The sequence below is a fragment of the Cajanus cajan genome, chromosome 4 (assembly GCF_000230855.2).
Source record: "Cajanus cajan strain Asha chromosome 4, NIPB_CcT2T_4, whole genome shotgun sequence".
NCBI lineage: Eukaryota > Viridiplantae > Streptophyta > Magnoliopsida > Fabales > Fabaceae > Cajanus > Cajanus cajan.
In genome coordinates, this window is record NC_138520.1 from 3108318 (window position 1) to 3129095 (window position 20778).

At 27.7% G+C, this 20778-nt stretch overlaps 1 protein-coding gene across 9 annotated transcripts; it reads left to right on the top strand.

The window, feature by feature from the left end:
* Window positions 1–1534: 1534 nt before the first annotated feature.
* Window positions 1535–13407, top strand: LOC109802761 (serine/threonine-protein kinase STY46). 9 transcript variants are annotated; one of them, XR_014433598.1, is made up of 17 exons: window positions 1535–1668; window positions 1822–2038; window positions 2156–2276; window positions 2891–2988; window positions 3112–3228; window positions 3995–4049; window positions 4732–4842; window positions 5128–5178; window positions 5660–5835; window positions 5913–6020; window positions 10666–10739; window positions 10835–11010; window positions 11611–11706; window positions 11775–11842; window positions 11933–12016; window positions 12218–12298; window positions 12805–12859. XR_014433598.1 is itself a non-coding variant. In XM_029272032.2 (16 exons), the coding sequence occupies exons 1-16, from the start codon at window positions 1620–1622 to the stop codon at window positions 13243–13245; spliced, it is 1773 nt and encodes a 590-aa protein (XP_029127865.1). In that variant the 5' UTR covers window positions 1537–1619; the 3' UTR covers window positions 13246–13407. The 9 variants fall into 9 exon arrangements, 6 of the variants coding, with proteins under 6 accessions (XP_082930051.1, XP_029127867.1, XP_029127865.1 ...); XR_003804382.2 differs by having other exon boundaries at window positions 11775–12016; XR_003804383.2 differs by lacking the exon at window positions 11933–12016.
* The last annotated feature ends 7371 nt before the right edge of the window (window positions 13408–20778 follow it).

Below are 20778 nucleotides of genomic sequence, written 5' to 3' on the forward strand. Positions count from 1 at the left end.
GAGGAATGCTTCATCTCAGTGTGTGACCAGGTTTATAGCTAACCATTCACATCCGGGGGGATTAAGGTTTCGCTTAATTAGTCTAATTGTAATTAGTTAGCGAGTATGAGCCTGTTTACCAAGTTAATTAGCCACTATTATTTTGATTTTAGAAACTTGTTAGTTGTACGATTGGATTTTTCTATAAACCTTGTTAAAGATAAGTTTTAAGTATAGTTTATTTAATGTTTAATATATTAAATAAAATTTTGAATCTTATAATAAAAAAGTGTGGTTGAAAGAGAGAATTTTACAAATGACACGAAAATATTCGAACCTAAGATCTCGTAAATATTATTTTATATTAAAGAATGAAAATTTTAAATTTTATAATATATAAAATAATATTTACTCGAGAATAGTTTAATTTTCAAATACTATCCTTTATTTGATTGTGTTATTTTCTAATTTAGAATTTAAATAATTCTCAAATATATCATTTCCTTTTAAATTTTAATATTATATATATATATATATATATATATATAAATTTATATAATTTTGCAAAAACAACCTCATAATTCATTGATGTTTAATAATAAGAATAAGGGAAAGAACACCTAAAAAGTTCTTCCTACTCAGAAACTTTTTTTAAAATGTTTTTAGTTCTAAAATTTTTGAAAATCAATTTTAGTCCTTTGAATTGTTTTAAAACTATTTTAGTTTCTCTAATTTAAAAATACATCACTTTTAGTCCTTGAAACTATTTAATGCGCTAAAAATGATTATAAAACACAATGTAAACTATTTTAAGGATTAAAAGTAGTATGATTTTAAATTAGAAGGACTAAAATTGAAAAGATTTTTTAAGAACTAAAACTAAACTTGTAAAATCTTAGAGGATAAAAGCATATTTTGCAATTTTGTTTCCTTTTCGACAAACTACTTCCTACTCAGCAAGCAATCATGCAATGGAGACTATAATTTAATAAAAATTATTTGAATGATAAGTAATGATATATTATTATGTTTAATGGTGACTTATGACATTCAAATATTGATTTAAGAAATTAATAAAAATAAAATATCTTTATTACACAATTAATTTAAAATGAAAATCATTGATTTGTAATATAAAAAAATTATAATATATATGCCATAAAATGAAAAAAATAAAATAAAATACATGATCAATAAGGAAAAATGAACGTATAAAAATTATTTAATTGTATTAAACTTATCCAATAAAGAGCGGAATACTAATATATGGATCTCTTTGTAATTAATTAACAACTAAAGTAAAACGTGAATAGAAAAGGAAAAAAAGAAAGACATGAAGAAAAAGATTCAGAGACTCCATGATGAGTGGATAAATTAATTTATTAGCAGAATCTTCCGACTCCTCAATAAGGAGAGAAGAATGATTGCCGTGCCAAGTTTAAATAAAAGAGTAAAATAGTATAATTTGAATTAGTTGTGTGTGTGAGTGCGATGTTATGGTAGTTTTAGTTTATGTGGGAAGCGAGAGAAACAAGGGGCGAAAGTGTTTGGTGGGTTGCTGATGCCATCATATCATATCATATTGTGCTTATAATAAAGCGATTCATATTGTGTTTGTCGTCATAACATAATCAATCTAAATGGTTAATTCTTGGATAAGTAGCGGTGGCATAATCCACGTCGATAGGGGTGCGCACTACGCTCACTCGCTATTCATTTATGTTATTCTAAACTCACTTCACTTCCCATTAGTTTTGGTGATCGCGTCGTTGGAGACTAGTGTAGCCGAATGCCATTTTTATTCATCTTACTATTGTATTGATTATCGAATTTTGGTTTCAGTTGTCGACTCGGAATCAAAAAATATATACATGGGAGATACAGAATCTTGCAGCAGCGGAATCTTCAATTCAGGATGGAATCAATGTCCGAAACAGAAGCACAAGGTTGGAGTCTACAACGAGGTTTTATGTAGGCTTAAGGAATTGAATGTCGCAGAGGCTGTGGTTCCTGGTTTCGAGGACGAGCTTTGGGCGCACTTCTATCGCCTTCCCACTAGGTAGGTACTTTCGATCGTTGATTCTTGTTCTTGTTCTTGCTTTTTACTTTTTAGTTAGTTAAACCACTGTTCTTTCTAGTTTCATGTTTTTCTTTTTGTTTTTTATGCACTTGTTAGATATGCATTGGACATGAACGTGGAAAGGGCCCAAGACGTTCTTATGCATAAAAGATTACTGGACATCGCACGAGCCCCAACTACAGCAACCGGACCTGCCGTACAAGTTCGTCTTGTACAGGTAATTCATCTAGAAACTTTTTTTTATTTATTTTTGTAGCTACGAGGTATAACCTATCGTTAGAAATAAGGTTATACCGGAACTCTATGTCCATTCCATTGTCTGAAACAAAACTTCAATATGATTTTTAGTTAAAAAAACACAAATAATGGAGCACTTGGGTTAATAATTTTTTATTGATTCATACAGAAACTGTAATAGAAACTCGTCATATATAATAACTAATTAAATAATAGCGGATAAAGTTTTGACTTCTAAAGTTTCCTTTCGTCACTCAAAATTTCCATAATTCCACACTCACTATACTACATGAATTACGCACTTGAAGATGGCCATTGGCAAGGCAACCATTGTTGGCCTACGTCACGCTTCCATTACTACAAAGCGTTTATCTGTGATATTTTGAGCTTATTATTTAGTAATAGCTGATACACATATACCCTTTTAATTATACCATTAACACTCTTTTTAATATATTTTTATCAGAGCAACTTGTAATAAAAATTATCATGTTTTGATTTCATCGGTATCTAATTTATTTTCATTTTATCGGGCACTATAGAAACTTTGCTGTTTGATTTTGCTAGACCTTGTCAATTTATCTTATTATGCAGATTGGTTCTACTGCTGCTGATCGTTCTAGTAAATCATTTCTTTCACACTCACAAAGTAAAGTTTGTCCTGAAGATTCCGGTATTCCGGGCAACATGAGGCATGATTATCTGAATTGTCATTTTCCATTTATACACCTATTATGGTTACACACATATATATATATAAATTAGGTCTTAGAAACTTTTTTAACAGTTGCTATTCCTCGGTCATGCTTTCTTAGCTTCCATCCTCTCCCGGCCTTCGGTTCATCAGCTAATGTGGAACTTACTCTTGGCAAGAGGCAATTACAAGTTCGAGACAGAGATAACTACTTGAATTTTTATGCACATTATGCCGGGTAAAACTTCAATGATAATCTTTCATTTTTGTTTTGCTACTTTTTTTCTTCTTCTTTTTCCACTTATACTGTTTATTTATTTAAATTTCTTCGTTTCAACCTCTCATAATTCATCATACCTTCACATGTTATAAAAATAATTTATTTATCAAAAATCTGTATCTAATTTCTTTTATGTGCGAAATCCGTTGGGTCAACGATAGTCATAATATCATAAATAAAATTATTTTAAACTCAATGTACTAAAAAATATCTATGGCTGGAAAAAAAAATCTTTTTTTTGTTTTGTTTTGTTTTTAGTATCAGGACTTTTCCTCCTTATGTAAATAGTTAATGTTCCCACAGTATAAACAAATCTATATACTATTATTCTATCACAAATGTCATGTATTTTATGGTTGTTGAGTTTTATAACAATTATTTAAATTATACTAACTGTCATCAATTTTGGTCGAGAAACGTGGTGATATTTCTATAGTGAGATAAATTTATATGAAATTAAGAGAAATAAATTTAAGTCACGTACCTAAAGATACATATGATAACTTAAAAATTTTATGAGTTATATGATTTAATCTTAATCATTCATGATAAACTTCAATAGTTTTTTTAGAACATAAACTTTAATAGTTAATGCAGTATTATTCTTTTTTACCTCCACATTAAAAATTCTCTCGATATGTATCTTTTCTTGTCTAGGGAGGCCTTTATTTTTGCTTGAAATTTTGCTTCTTGTTATCCCTTTTCATTCTATTATTTTCCGCAGGCCCATGCATGAAATCACAATTTCAACAAATGACAAGCCAAAACTTCTTTGCCAGGTAGTTAATCTTACTATTGTGGTGCAAATTTTTTTACCTAACGAGGAAAACCTACGCCCAATTATTCTTTATTTTTTTTTAAAAATTATTGTACTATATTTCTTATGTATTGTGTGTTTGCTATAACAATTCCAATAGGGTTTGATTGGGACGGAATTGAAGGGGACTAAATTTTCTTCTCACTTTGAGTGTGTTAAGGAACTCACTTTAGTAGCTTGTAAGTTGGTTTGTCTAGGTTATTAGCTAGTTTGATCAAAATTTAAGAGTTAACAATTTTATTTGTCTTCTAAGGATATATTATTAAATTGCTTTATTTCCTTCTCATTTAAACTAAAAGATACACGAGGCCTTGGAGAGTTGGAGTATTCTACAATGCACAAAACTATTAATATTGTTGAATAATTAGCGAGGACTAAATTTATGGAATTTCATTTCAATATTTAACAATAGACATTGTTCAGTCTTGTTTCTGATATGAAGCTGTTACAACAATTTCAACAATATATATTACAGTATGCATATTGTATATATTTTTGACAAACAGGGGAGTAGATATTTAATATGCAACCTTAGTTTTCATTTCCTTCACACCATCCACAAAATAAATGAGATTTTTATTTCTTTAACAAATATGTGCAAAAATCAAGGTTTTTATAATTTAAGTTATTGTGTTGAACTACAGTTGACTTCCTTATTATCTGAGACTGGACTGGACATTCAAGAAGCACATGCTTTTTCAACAATAGATGGCTATTCATTGGATGTTTTTGTTGTTGGTGGTTGGGTAGTAGAGGTATTTTCCTCCTTTTCTTGATTCAAGTACAATAGTTCATTCAATTGAGATTGTTAGGAAAGGAATTAGCATTTCGCATGGAACCGGAAAAAAATGCTTGGAATTGAAATGCACATACAATCCCTTTTTATGATTGACAACTTTGAACCTGCTATCAAATATGATGTACCATTGACACATTTTTTTAGCAAAAAGATAGGAGAATATAGTATTCAACTCTATTTTTTCCCTCTTATTTCTTCATAACAAATTTACTTGACACATGTCCATGTTTGAAATTTATAGGGGACAGAGAAATTAAAACATGAACTAGTTAAGAAAATTCAAAAGCTCCAGGTAGGCCCTTTATATGCCATTTGAGGTTACATGTTTACCAGATATGTTTGAAGATCTACTATTACCTCTAATAGTGTTATTTACATTTACTCATTTTATTCTACCATTTCTCTTTTAAATAACAAAATAAGAATACTCTTATATCAATTTTTTACCTTTATTTTTTCAATCAATTGTAGAAAAGAATGTACAAATATTGTTTCTTAAGTAAAAAAATGTCTTTTTTTATTTTTATTTTTTACTTATAATGAAAGAAGATCAAAGGTTCCCGAGCCACCTTACGCCTGTCTCTGGATTTGGACCCAAAATTCCATATGTAGTTGATGGTAGCAATTTTTTTAGTTCAATCATGGTTATGTTAATAGTTCAATTTCCCAAGTTAATAACAAAAGTTGGTCATGTTTAACATGTAATCACATATTAAAAAGTTCAGTAGTTATCATTTTAGTTTGAATGAAATTAAGTTAACTTTTTATAATAGATAATCATTTATAAGTTATTTTTCTGGGAGGACATTTGGAAGCAACTTCAATTGAAAGAAAATGGGAGTCTTATTACTGCAAAGCAAGAGCAAACCAGGATGAACTTTATTTGGAGAATTGGTGCTGGGTGTTTGAGATATGAAAAAATAATTGCATCTGGACCTTTCAGTGATTTGTGAGTATTATTGTTCCTCTTGATTTGTTTGTGGATTAGTAAATATTGAGTTATTGATTAGTTGAAACTTGAAATAGGTACAAAGGTACGTTTTGCAATCAAGATGTAGCTATCAAGGTCCTTAAGCACGAGAATTTTAATGAAAATATACAAAGGGAATTTGCTCAGGAAGTGTATATCTTAAGGTTTGTCTTATCTAACTTTCATGAATCACCCCCACCATAGGGATTTTTCTACGCATTTTATAGTTATTTCACGAAGAAAATTGTCAATGAGATATATAGACTAGTCCAATCATTCAACGATAAAATCCTTCTCCCACTAGATGAGGCAGACTACATAAATTAAACAATGTCAATGGACTTGATTAAAGAAAAAAAAAAGACCTTCAAATATATGATTTACAATGAAATTCCGTTGAAAACTATATCAATGACAATATAGATTGGCCTAAGTTTTATTATTATTTAAGAATATATATATATATTTTTTATGTTGAATACTTATTAAGTTAGTTTGCAAGTTTTACTAATATTATTGGACTTTTGATTTGTCTATATTGAAGGGCTTATTATTGCCTATCGGGACTAACAGACCAATTTAAACATGTCTCAGTGTGGACTTTTTAATTAATACTTCGGACTTTATATATAGGATTTAGGGTGGATCACAAATCTTTATTAGATAATTTGGAGTATTTTTATCTCTATTTTTGATATTTTTTATTAATTAAAATTTATGCAAATGTCATAATTTTTTTGAACCATATTCTTAATTTCATTAGCAAATCAATAAGTGATAAAAAAAATTGTTGATAACATTCTACTTTGTACAATAATTAGATATATCCCAAATGTTGGCACACACGATGATGATTGAAGAGGAATGATTCATCTCAGTCGTGTGACCAGGTTTATAGCTAGCCATTCACATCAGGGAGGATTAAGGTTGTGCTTAATTTAATTAGCCTCACTGTAATTAGTAAGTGAGTTTGAGCCTATTTATCAAATTATTTAGCCACTTTTATTTTGATTTTAGAAACTTGTTAGTTGTACGATTGGATTTTTCTATAAAGCTTGTTAAAGATAATTTTTAAGTATAATTAATTTAATGTTTAATATATTAAATAAAATTTTGAATCTTATAATGAAAAAGTGTGGTTGGAAGAGAGAATTTTACAATGATACGATAAGATTTGAATCTAAGATCTTGTAAATATTATTTTATATTAAAGAATAAAAATTTTAAATTTTATAATATATAAAATAATATTTACTTGAGAATAGTTTAATTTTCAAATAATATCCATTATTTGGTTGTGTTATTTTCTAATTTAGAATTTAAATAATTCTTAAATATATCATTTCCTTTTAAATTTATATATATATATATATATTCTTTATTCAAACTGAATTTTGTAAAAACAAACTCATGTAATTTATTGATGTTTAATAATACGAATCAAGGAAAAGAGCCCCTAAAATGTTCTTCCTACTCAGAAACCTTTTTCTAAAAAAATATTTTTGGTTCCTCTAAAATTTTTGAAAATCAATTTTAGTCCTTTGAAATGTTTTTAAACTATTTTAGTTTCTCTAATTTAAAATACACTATTTTTAGCCCTTGAAATTATTTAATGCACTAAAAATTATTATAAAACGTTATTTAAACTATTTTAAGGATTAAAAGTAGTGCATTTTTAAATTAGAAGGAGTAAAATTGAACAAGGTCTTTTAAGAACTAAAACTAAATTTGTAAAATCTTAGAGGATATATAAAAACATATTTTGCTATTTTTTTTCCTTTTCGACAATAGCTACTTCCTACTCAGTAAACAATCATGCAATAGAGATTATAATTTAATAAAAGTTAGGCTTAATTGCATTTTTATCCCTCAAATATTGTAATTGTACAATTTTGATCTCTAAGATTTTAATTGAGTAATTTTAGTCCTTAAAGGATTGTAATTGTGCGATTTTAGTCCTTCAATTTTTAATTGAACAATTTTAGTCCCTCAAATATCATAATTGTGCAATTTAGTCTCTCTCATTAAAAATTTAATAATTTTAATATATATATATACATATATATACAATATTTTAAAATTATACAATTATTTGTCTATTCAAATTAATGTATATTATATTTTTAATTAATGTATCAAATGATATTTATTTATTATTACTAAATAAATAAAATTTATATATTATTATTATTATAATAATATTACTGATAAATTAATATCAATAATATTATTAGTATATTTATAGATAAACTAATAATTTGATAAATATAACTTATTAAGTTTTTATTCAATGTGTGCGACTTATAAACTCTCACTTAATCGTCAATATAATATTTAAATGTTGACATTTAGTAATACATCATTGTTACTTAATTAATGAAAAAAATTGATGATGTAATTTCAACTTTTCACAACCATAATAATTGTGGAGTAATATATTTGTCCCTTCGTCCATGTGTCTTTGATTGAACATGAAACATAAGAATATTATTTTCGTTAAGTTTAATCATATGTTCCTCAATATGTAAGTAGATGTTCAAACATCATATTGGCCAATTCTCACGTGATCGTGCATATTTCATGTCTCACTTTATTGAGAAGTCCAAGACATAACTCTTATTATGTGAGAGGAACAAATCCCTTTTACATTCTTTGCATCTCTCCACATGATTTATTGTAGACTCAATTAATTATCTTTATAATTAGCTTGTTACAAATAATGGTTAATAACATCAAAGCCTTCATTCTTTAGATATAAGAATCATAGTGATTTCAAATTACTCTATTATATTCGTTATGTGACACATTTTCGCACTTGCATTATTATTTTGATGTCTTTTCATTGTGTTTCTTGTGGCTTTTTTTGTACGTGCTTGAACCATTAACATATTTTATTGTCATATTTTCTCTCTATCAGTACCACACCAAGAAGTCTTCATATACAATCCTTTTGTATCATGTTTTTTATGTGACTTCTCATCTATCTTATCATTCTTATTTTTGTTGCTGCCATCTCTTATGTTGTAACACTAATAAAATTGACTACCATAAAGTATAGTATAGTATAATATATATATATATATATATATATATATATAATTGATTATCCGTCAATTTGAATTAATGAAACGAAGTATTAAATGATTTTCAAATTTTTTAAAAATTTATAGATTTAATCTATGCATTAAGAACTTTAAATTAAACGGTTGGATCGTTGAAATTTAATGTAGAACATGAGTTATTGAACAGAATAAGTCTAAGTAGACTTATTTCTGAAGTAAAAGAACTCCTCCTTATATATATATATATATATATACTCTCCTTTAAGTTTGGTAGATATTTTACGATCCTAAGTAATTCCTTATGCCTTTCTCCATTTTAACCATCCCACTTGTCCAATCATTCAATCATATTAAATAAAACAATGAAATGTCTTGGAGGTTCTTTTCCTAAATTGCATGTTCAAGTGATTATGATTCATATCAAATCTATTGTCCAATTGCTTCTATGCTGAAGATGATAGAGAACGAGAGGCAAAAAGAAAATGATAAATTAATAATATTTTGTTTTTATGCAATTCAAAAATGTCAATGTTGTGCTTTGTTGTGTTTCTTTACATAGTCAGCCTTAAGGAAAAATAAAAGGTAATCAGGTGAGGGTTGTGTTAGGTAGTTGATTATTAATGTAAAACTTTGTTAAATCTCTATAACATGGATCAACGAGAAGTCAATCCCACCTAATGAGAAAAGACTTGGTTAGTTGTTTTCCTTGTTGATATTCTATGCAATATAGGTCATTGTCTCCTTAAGTTATAGTGAGTAGTCAATCCATGACCTTTTTAAATTTAATTCTTGCAGTAAAATTCATCACAAGAATGTTGTCAAATTTGTTGGGGCTTGTACAAAACCCCCAAACCTATACTGTTCCTGTGTTAGGATACACACTTCACTTATCCTTGTTGTAGCGGGTCTGATCCTGGGTCTCGGTCTTCTCGTTCCTATCCGGGTAGTCCGATGTGAGGGGGGTGTGCCTGCAAAGACACTCCAACGCTCAAGTAAGTGCTCGGCGTAATAAATGCGGTAGTTGAAAGTTAGTTACGTACCTCGCTGGGGTCCTATTTATAGTGATTCTTATTGGGCCCGATTAAGGACTGGGCCCCGGGAAATTAGGGGGCTAATCCGGTGCATTACATAAATTAACCTCTCCATAATTATCCTGGCGTAAATCCGTGACTTGGCCGAGCACACCGGCACATTCCGTTCAGATTGTGAGTGGTCGGTGGGCTCGAGTATTCGACCTGGTCGTCCACGGACTCGGGTATTCGGCCTAGTCGGCCACGAACTCGGGTATTCGGCCTAGTCGGCCACGAACTCGGGTATTCGGCCTAGTCAGCCACCATTCCTAAATTGCATGTTCAAGTGATTATGATTCATATCAAATCTATTGTCCAATTGCTTCTATGCTGAAGATGATAGAGAACGAGAGGCAAAAAGAAAATGATAAATTAATAATATTTTGTTTTTATGCAATTCAAAAATGTCAATGTTGTGCTTTGTTGTGTTTCTTTACATAGTCAGCCTTAAGGAAAAATAAAAGGTAATCAGGTGAGGGTTGTGTTAGGTAGTTGATTATTAATTTAAAACTTTGTTAAATCTCTATAACATGGATCAACGAGAAGTCAATCCCACCTAATGAGAAAAGACTTGGTTAGTTGTTTTCCTTGTTGATATTCTATGCAATATAGGTCATTGTCTCCTTAAGTTATAGTGAGTAGTCAATCCATGACCTTTTTAAATTTAATTCTTGCAGTAAAATTCATCACAAGAATGTTGTCAAATTTGTTGGGGCTTGTACAAAACCCCCAAACCTATACCTTGTAACAGGTAAAATTTATCCTTGTTACTTTTTGCTTATTCATTTTACAAGGTCAAGTTATTGAGAAAAATATTGTCAATTTCAATACATAATTTGTTCACAGAATACATGTCTGGTGGAAGTATGTTCGACTTTTTGCATAAACAAAAGACTGTCCTTGATCTTCCATCTTTACTCAAAGTAGCCATTGATGTTTCTGAAGGAATGAAATATTTACATCAAAATGATATCATACATCGGGACCTCAAAGCAGCTAATCTTTTGATAGATGAGAATTGGGTAAGTTTACAATGTAACACTCTTGATTTTATTGGCCAGAACTATTGTTAATGCTATCAATGTATATATTGTAATACTGTAACAACTCTTCATTTCTAGTTGGGTAAATAATTGGATGTCTTCCATTTGACTATATATTGAAAATAAAGTGATTTATGATGCAAATCAATTAAATTCTAAAAAATTAATTGAACCAACCTTGGTAGATGAAGTCAAAGAAATCAAAATTGCTTAACTTTTGAAACCAATATATATAGTGTAGTTATGAATTGAGCATCGTCTCAATTTATCACTGTAACATGTTAAAATACGTTTCAAATTATTTAAGATTAGAGTTTGTAAAGTTTGGGTTGATAATTTGAGGAATATTAACATGAAGAAGTAAAGCAAAAGCCTTAAGGTGAAAGCCTAGTACAAGTCTACCGTTGGATGCTATAAGGTGTTAAATCAAATATATTTTATTGTAATGGATAATCTACCAACTATTATAATGCTTATGATTAAGTTTTTTCTAGTTTTCTTGAACATTTTTGTCTAGCTGCATTTGTTGTCATGTTATGAGTTGGTGAATTTTTGCTTTTGTGCCTGCTTTTCCAACAGGTAGTTAAGGTTGCCGATTTTGGTGTAGCTAGAGTTCACAATCAGTCTGGTATCATGACTGCAGAAACTGGAACTTATCGATGGATGGCTCCAGAGGTCTGTATATACTTATGAAAACTTCCATGGGGTTGATTACTTTAATTTATGAATTGTATAACTTACAGGCATGGATGAGGCTATTTAAGGACACAATAAGCAACAGTTTGTGATGTAATAAGATGAACCTAAACAGGTTGGAATGAGAATGACGGTTCTTCTGGTGAACAATACTTAAAGCAACATGATTTTCAGTACTTTTTTTGGTTGCTTATGCGCTTTGCAGATGGATAATATTAATATTGTGTTCCCCATTTTGTAAAACTCTCATCCAAATGAAAAATGTTGTAACAATCTCCAAAAGAAAGTGGTAGGCTATTGCTCTCAATTTACCTTCTCTTCTGTTGGCTGAAACCAAAACCAACTCTAGTTTGTTTTTTTTTCCTCTCCTACAAATGCTTTAATTAGTTATGTAAGACAACTAAAAAATAGATATTTCTTGTTTTTTACTTCTTCTTTTGCTTGCTGTATTGATTATAAATTAACTTATCATCCCCTTGACATGTGGAAGGTTATTGAACATAAACCATATGATCACAAAGTCGATGTTTTTAGCTTTGGCATTGTTCTTTGGGAGCTACTCACAGGAAAGGTAATACACCGTGCCTTTCCCCTCTTTAAGACTTTATCTTTCTTGGTACTCATAGAATTAAGAATTAAACATTCTTTCTCATGTCCAATTCAAAAATGATTTAATTTCTCTACTTTGTAAAATGAATTCACCTTTTTTTAATAGTGACTTTTTTCATGCACGACTGTTTTTTGTCCTTTTTAATAGTGGCCCTTAACATGTACTGCACCCTTTTAACCCAAGTATATAGATTCAATGATACTAGCTGGATTATTTCCTATAACCGAAAAAGTATTAAGTAAAAGTTTGTGGCCAATGTTGACCACATTAAGTCAGATAGGGTGAATGGATAATGTACAAACTTTGGCATAGGAAAGGATAAAAGCGAGTAACAACATATTTAACTTAAATGTAGAATAAAAGAGTTAGTAGGTGCTTTAGACATTTTTAGTGTTATTTTCGTTCAGTATTCCGATGGTTGCTTATAACTCACACCCTTCACCTATGTTTTTTAAACTGAACGACAGCTTCCTTATGAACATTTGTCCCCAATGCAAGCAGCAATTGGAGTGATGCAGAAGGTATTCTTTAACTAACAAAATTGCACATGCAATGCTAGTGAACTAACTGGTGTTTTGGATTATGTATGTTGGTTATGATTAATGAGAATCATTGGATAATGTGCAAGAAATATTACTATCTTGATAGCTCTATAATAGCTTAAGCTACCAACACAAAATATTATGAAATTGAATAAGTTTTGTGGAAATGATTTGCAGGGTTTAAGGCCTAGAATTCCAAGGCATACTCATCCAAAGTTAGTGGAATTGCTTCATTGGTGTTGGCACCAAGATCCATCTTCAAGACCCAATTTCTCAGAAATTTTGGATTTTTTACTGCATGTGACCAAGACGATATGTCGAGGGGAATCTGAACAAATTTTATGTCACATTAAAAAGAAAAATTGAAGTTTCCAGAATGCTACTTCCTCTTAACATGTTATCTAGGCATCTCTTAACATGACAAGAGGCTAAGTGCACAGGTAAATGTAAGATTTCTGAATTTAAAAGTTTTTTATTGGAATCTTGAACCCCTAATTTACAAATATGAAGTTGTTTTGCCCATTGTTAGTAAGATGTATATAAACTTGGATGTGCAGCTATTTCTCATTAAAACAAGCAAAAGTGTAAATGATAGTAAGATGATCCACACGTAAGCGACTGGGGGAAAGTGGAATTCAGTAGTAAAATTATCATGATTCTAAATGATGTTAAATATTTAGTATAATCATAACCAGTGCTCATATATTTACAACCGTAGTAAAAAAAAATATGCAGGGAGTCAGCCCTATCTTTATCTTAGAAAATAAAAATAAAAACCAACTTCTATTGACCAGATGTGGGTGTTTCTTATCCCAGAGTTTAGTTTAGGATTCCTTTTATCTTTTCTTTTTATTCTCGTGTATAAAAAAAATAAATTAAACTCCTAATAATATATTTTAAAGGATAAGATTATTTACCAATAATATCCCACTTTGTTAGTATAAATATCAACTTCTATATCACAAGTTGGAGTGCACAAATTTGATAATGAGACTTACTTTCTTACTCTTTGAATTATTCATTATTAATATTCTCTTATTTGAACATGAACACATTACTTTTGCAATTAGTAAAAAAAACAAAATTCTTTCAGCCGTTTTAATTTGTACTAATTTTATCTTTATTTGAATTTACTCATTTTTTTTCCTTTAAATTTATATTATGTTTTATTGGATGATTGTACATCACATATATTTGTAAATTTTAGATACACTTATATTTATGTATATTTTATAATGCAAATATCCTGATATCGTGAATATATAATCTTAAATATGTGTGTCGTTTTACTGTTTATAGTTAATAATTCTTAAGTATGATAATGAGGATGAATCGCACAAAATTATTTTTAATTATTAGTAGTTTATTTTAAAATATTAAAATTCAATTTATAAATAAATATGATAAATAAAAATTAAATTAGATAAAAAATTATTTATAAAAAAAAAAAACTCTTCAATTGGGGAAAAACTGCTTATAAGTGCTATTGTTGAAAAGGTTTGCTAAAATTGAGTTGCACTATAGACTTGCCAAAATTTGATTTCACGATAAATACTACACTCACAATACAAAATTATTTTTCTCTTACATTTCCAATAATATAAAAATAAATTTCGTTTCAGTGATTATTAATTAATACTGTTTTAAAAGATAATACGATTTATTTTAGTTCAATAGCTTTTTAAACCATTAAAAATCGAAATTAATTAATAAGGTGTATATTAATTTTAAAAAATAAATTAATAAAAATTATCTGTGACATGTGAAATTGAAATATATTTTATATTATATAAATTTAAATATTTTTAATTTTATTTTAAAATATAAATTTATAAATAGTTTATATTAAATTTAATATTTATACATTTCTTTTAAATAAAATTATTTTTAAAATTGGTCTCCCAATCATTTCTTCCTATATCCGTCCCTGTTAGCAGCCATAGGGTATATTAATATGGCTATTAAATCAGAGTATAATTGTCATGTACCTGGCACTTAGTTTCCGTGTGAAGATAAAATTCTGTCATTTTCTTATAATTTTATTTTCATGTACATTCATGCACCTAATTAAACAACGCCCTGATCTCACATGATGACATGATGTTAAACAAAATTATCAATTGTATGCATATTTTACATGACCTTTACATGTAGATATAACTTATGTATTAAGGAGAATAATAAAAATAAGACGCTGAAACGTGTCTTTGTAAGTTTTTTTTATTATTTTTTTTATCTTGATAAGGTTACATAATTTTTCTTATGTTTGAGTATTTTTAAAATTTTTTATTTATAACTTTTAGCTTAAATATTACTTCTTAATTTGGTTTGAAAAGTTAATTTAATTTAATTTAAATATTAGATGGTATAACGATGCATCACATTACCATATTTTATTATTCAATTTCTCGCAACGAAAAACATAAACTAATTAAGATTATTATGCAAATAGTTCCTGGATATATGTGTAACAATATATATATATATATATATATATATATATATATATATATATATATATATATATATGTGTGTGTGTGTGTATGAATTTAAACAATTGAAAATGTGGAGGAACAATAGCATAGAACTTCTACATAAGAATAGTCTACGATAGAACGTCATCTTTCAACATGATTTTGGAACTCATCTTCGAGCCTTTTGTTGTCCTACTCTCATATAAATATGATTATTATTGGTCAATCATAAAGAAATATGTAAAAATAAACTAGTATTTAAAAAAATAATCATATAACATGTAAGAAAGTAAAGGCACTATACTACCAATACTAATATATAAACCACAAAACACCACCTCATAACTATATATATATATATATAAACATGAATATCATTTTGATCATTGCAATATACTTGTAGTAGTTTTTTTTCTCTTCTAAATTATACTTATTTTGTGACACAATTTAAAAATAATTTTTATTTAATTCAATGCATGAAATTTATAATATTAGATTCACTCATAATATGATAATTGGATAAATTTAGATTTTAAAATTAAATATAATATTTTTTTTAAGATGGCTTGAAATGATCTTTTAAGTTTTTCTAATCCAATTTAACATCTTATTTTTTTAATAATCATATATTAATATAAAATATTTTATTTAATAAATAATATTTTATATAACTTGTTATCGTATCTATAATGATATTATTTATTTTAAAATATATATATTATTAAATATACTTTAATTTATTTTCAAATATATTTTATTTAATTCAATTATACATGATATTAATAATGTTATATTGAAATCAAGACAGATCAAGTCAAAATAAAATTCAGTAAAACATTTGGAGCTGATGAAAAGATAAATAAAGCGGGATCCGGAGGCATATGCTGTGCATTGATGAATATTCACTCAATCAGATCCAGGGAAGTTAAGTGAATGCAGCTTTTTAATTTAACAATTATGGCGTACTGTGTAAATTTTTTACTTTAAGTAAGTTTACTCAGTACAACTTGTTGACCTAGGGTTCAACTCAAGTCTCGTGAGACGTGAGGCAGAGGCATATACCCATTGGATGATTGATGAATATTCCATCAAAATCACATTGTGAATGTGAGGCTTAGCTGTTAGATTAAAATCATAAAAAGGATATCATAAACTATGAAAAACAGACAAAAGCATCTGACTCTCACTAACCAAACAACGCCCCATTCCAGACCAACTTCGGTGTCACCACCGTCTCTTCCCGATACTATTCATATAATTATGTGTTATAAAGTTAATAATTAAAAATTAGTTTATACTTTTTAAATTAATTTATAATTATGCTTAAAACTACACTCATATAATCCTATTGTTTAGCTGAATAATATATACATTTACGTGTAAAAAAACTATATTAATAATTTAATTATTAATTACTATTTATGATAAGTGTATTTATTTTAATAATCATCTTATTATTCATGATATTTATGCAAAAAAATTTCAAGTCAGTACTTGTTATTATTGAAATTTTTTTTTACAAAATAAATAAATAATATATAAGTGAAAAATAACAATCATTTTATAAGTTAGATTTATAAAATAGAATTAACTTCAAATTCACATTCTAAGATGATAATAAAATTATCCTAGATCTATTAAAAGAGTCACTCACTATTTATACACGTATCAAATCCAATTAATAGTGCTTGGTATGAAGAGTGTTTTCAAAAAATATTTAAGTCTTGCCTATCTTAAATCTTTAAAAGAGTGATCCATCATTTAATCATGCATCAAGCCCATTAAAGTTAAATGTGAAATAGTATATTAAAAAACTCAAATTTCACATCGATTAAAAATAAGACAAACAAATAATATATAAGTGAGACTTACAAACTAATTTCTTAAGATTGAGTTATGTTCAAATTCACATTCTAAGTTTTTTGTTAGCATGCAAAACTAAGTCACTTATGAGATTAGTCCACTGACTACCCTTCAAATACTACAACACTCCAATATTAAGTTAGAGACTAAGTCTCCGACTCGATACTTAATTCAATTAGTCATTTAGCTAGGATATGTTTTGACTACCTCCATATCAAACCACATAGATGCTAAAAGGAAAGAACAACTTTGAAATAACATAGTTCACCTCTAGTATCTATGTATCTTAATTAAAACATTTATCTCAACCACATGTCCACAACTTTACAACTTAACAGTAATACAACATATAACGTACATTTTAACATTATCAATTCATATCTATCAACTTACAACATAATAATTCATCATTATATATCATCATACATACAACATGGTCATCATTATTCATCAATTGATCATCATAAAATAGCAAGTATATAACAAGTATGTTGTGCTTGACGTTACTCAAATGACGTTCAACACCATTGAGATAAAGAGCTTCTGGTCTCCCTCACACCCGACGTTGCACCATTCATGACCGATATGATTAAGCCAGAAAGTACCCCACTCTCTCACACTTGGTGAGGCAAAACCCAGTTTTGACCCTAATCAAGCAAAAAATTTCTACTTGACTCACCTAACACCACACCCTTCAACACCCGGCGTGAACTCAGGCATAGATAAGTTTCTCTCCTCACGCCAGATACCTTTCCAATCACGTATGGTGCTAGTCCAACTTGAGACCATTTCTTCTTCTCACACTTGGTGCCACCAATCCTGTGCTCGACATGGAGAAAAGGAGGACCTTCTAGTTGAACTACGTCCGGAGCGATGAAGGCAGGCCTAATGTTATGAAGGCATGCCCGACGTAACATCAACTATTGCTCAAGGAAAAACCTCAATTACATGCAATACAAAGAACAACACATGCAACCATCAACATTCCACTTCGATCCAAATCACTCAAGAACCCCATTCAAGAGTGTCCCTCTTCAACCTACAAGATTCACAATTCACTCTTATTCCTCCACACAAGAATAGCTTCCATAACAGCCAAACAAACATACTTAAAGTAAGCTTCCCTTACCTCTTTGTATAACCAAAATTTGCCTAAAGAAGAAGGGAAGAAGAAGTTCTGCATACTCTATACGGTTGTGAGCTTGACTATCAAATACTCAAAAACATGTTAAGCACTTTAGTTAGTTGCACAAGAAGGTCTCAAAATTTAAGGAAAAAGAAGAAGTCATCTCCTCCTATTCTAACTCTCATTAACTGAGCAAGATTATGGGGCACCTCCTTCCTAACTTGAGTCTTATAGATTTCACGATTAATTTTAACCCACGTTAAGATTATGTTTGTGAATAAGTTCTTCAAATTAATTTATAATCTTAAATACACTTTTAGTCTATATATATATATATATATATATATATATATATATATATATATATATATTAAAATTATTATCTTTAATTCTTAATATTTTGTGATTCTTATATTTACATGTTTATAAGAAGATTAAGTGAAATTATAATAAGTGGATACAATTTATTTATTTAAGAATTAACAAGCATGTTAAGCTTTTATATTCAAAATAAATTATACAAGAACTGATTTAAAATAAGTTTTCATAAAATTATATTTATACTAAAACGAGTTTTTAAAGTATCTTATTCCATATAACTATTTTATCTTAAATGATAAAAATAAAAGTCATGAGAATAGTCAAACTGCTCCTTAATGTTCCGTCCACAGAAAATAAAGAAATAAATGATAAACGAGGATAGATATATAAAAAATAATATATATATATATATATATATATATATATATATATATATATATATATATATATATAGACATACACACGAGGAGGAATCAATTTAATCCAGGAATAAGTTTATCTAAACTTACTTTATTCAATAATTAATATTTTACATCAAATTTTAATGATCTAAATGTTAAATTTAAAGTTCTTAATATATAGATCAATTCTGCAAATTTTAAAAGAATTTAAAAATTATTTGATATTTCATTTCATTAATTTAAATTAATATATAAAACAATTTTGTAATTATTCATCAATTTGAAAGTCAGTTAAGTTATGATACCACTTTATCGGGAATCTCTCAATCCTATAACAAATATCATACTTAACATTGTCTAAAGACAAACTTGAACCGTGACATTATAATGTCTCAGAGCATTATATGCATATTTCTCACAGGACAAGAGGACTGCTGAATTGGACCATAGAATTGAGAGGAACCTTTATCTTGTGTGAGAGCATTTTTAAGAATTTTTTCTTTGATGAGAGAGTTTTTAGAGATTTTTTTTAATTTCTTATCTAACTCAATTTTTATTTATCATAATTATTTATTAATTAAATATTATATGTATAAATAAATTATCAATCAATAAAAATAATATTATGCTACAATATAAGTTACTTATCATAAATCTAAAATATGATGTATATAGTATTATTAAAAAATATATAATTTATATGTTTACAAATATTAATTTATACAAAATTTAAATATATATAAATACATTTAAATATAATATATATATATATATATAATTTATTATAAATTTTAATTATATATAATAAATATTTAAATATTTATTTCAATAAGATATAATTGTAACAAAATATGTTGATTCTCAGTTTCCTCTCAAAAGAGAAAAATATATAAGCAAACGAATTTAATCTCTAGCTCTACAAGTGGGAATTTAATTACTTAATAAGAATAATATACATCATAGCGGGATTGAAGACCAAATTAATGTAATAAAGTTACGAATATTAAAATATTACACAAAATAAGGCAAAGAGAATAAAAAATTATAAATTGAATTAACAAAAAGATCCGCATAATTTCACAAGTTCTCGAAATTATGTGTCTGGGGACGGTGCATTGATAGTTGTTTGTTTTATAATGGCAATAACATGTTTTCATCTTTTTAAAATAATAGTCAGACAACATGATGTGCCACTTTTATAATATTCACCACGTTCTTCTTAACATGTTATTATAATTTGTACTCTCATAAGAACCTATCATCCGCACTTCATAATTGATAGTAAACGTGTGTATTTTAATTAAGTTGTTTAAAATATGAATTTTAAGTAATCTTTTCACTTATAATAAATATTGTGTTAAAAAAATGTTTTAAAATAATTATAAGGTTAGTTTTATAAAATTATCATTCTCTTTTATCTTATAATATATTTTTTAAAAAATAATTATTATATTACATTGTTTATAACAAATAAGATTAATTATAATGCTAATTTTATAAAATTATCATTCTCTTTTATCTATTTATTAACTTTTCTTAATTTGTGTAAAATAATTTAAATGAGACTTATAAAATGAAAGAAGTACAAAATAAATTACAGTATAATGAGAAGAAAGTATTAATTTTATGTGTATTCAATTATTCATAATCTCTATGAAAATCAACCATTATTTTAGTAGTGAATATTCCCTATCAATAGTACTAACACGTGGCT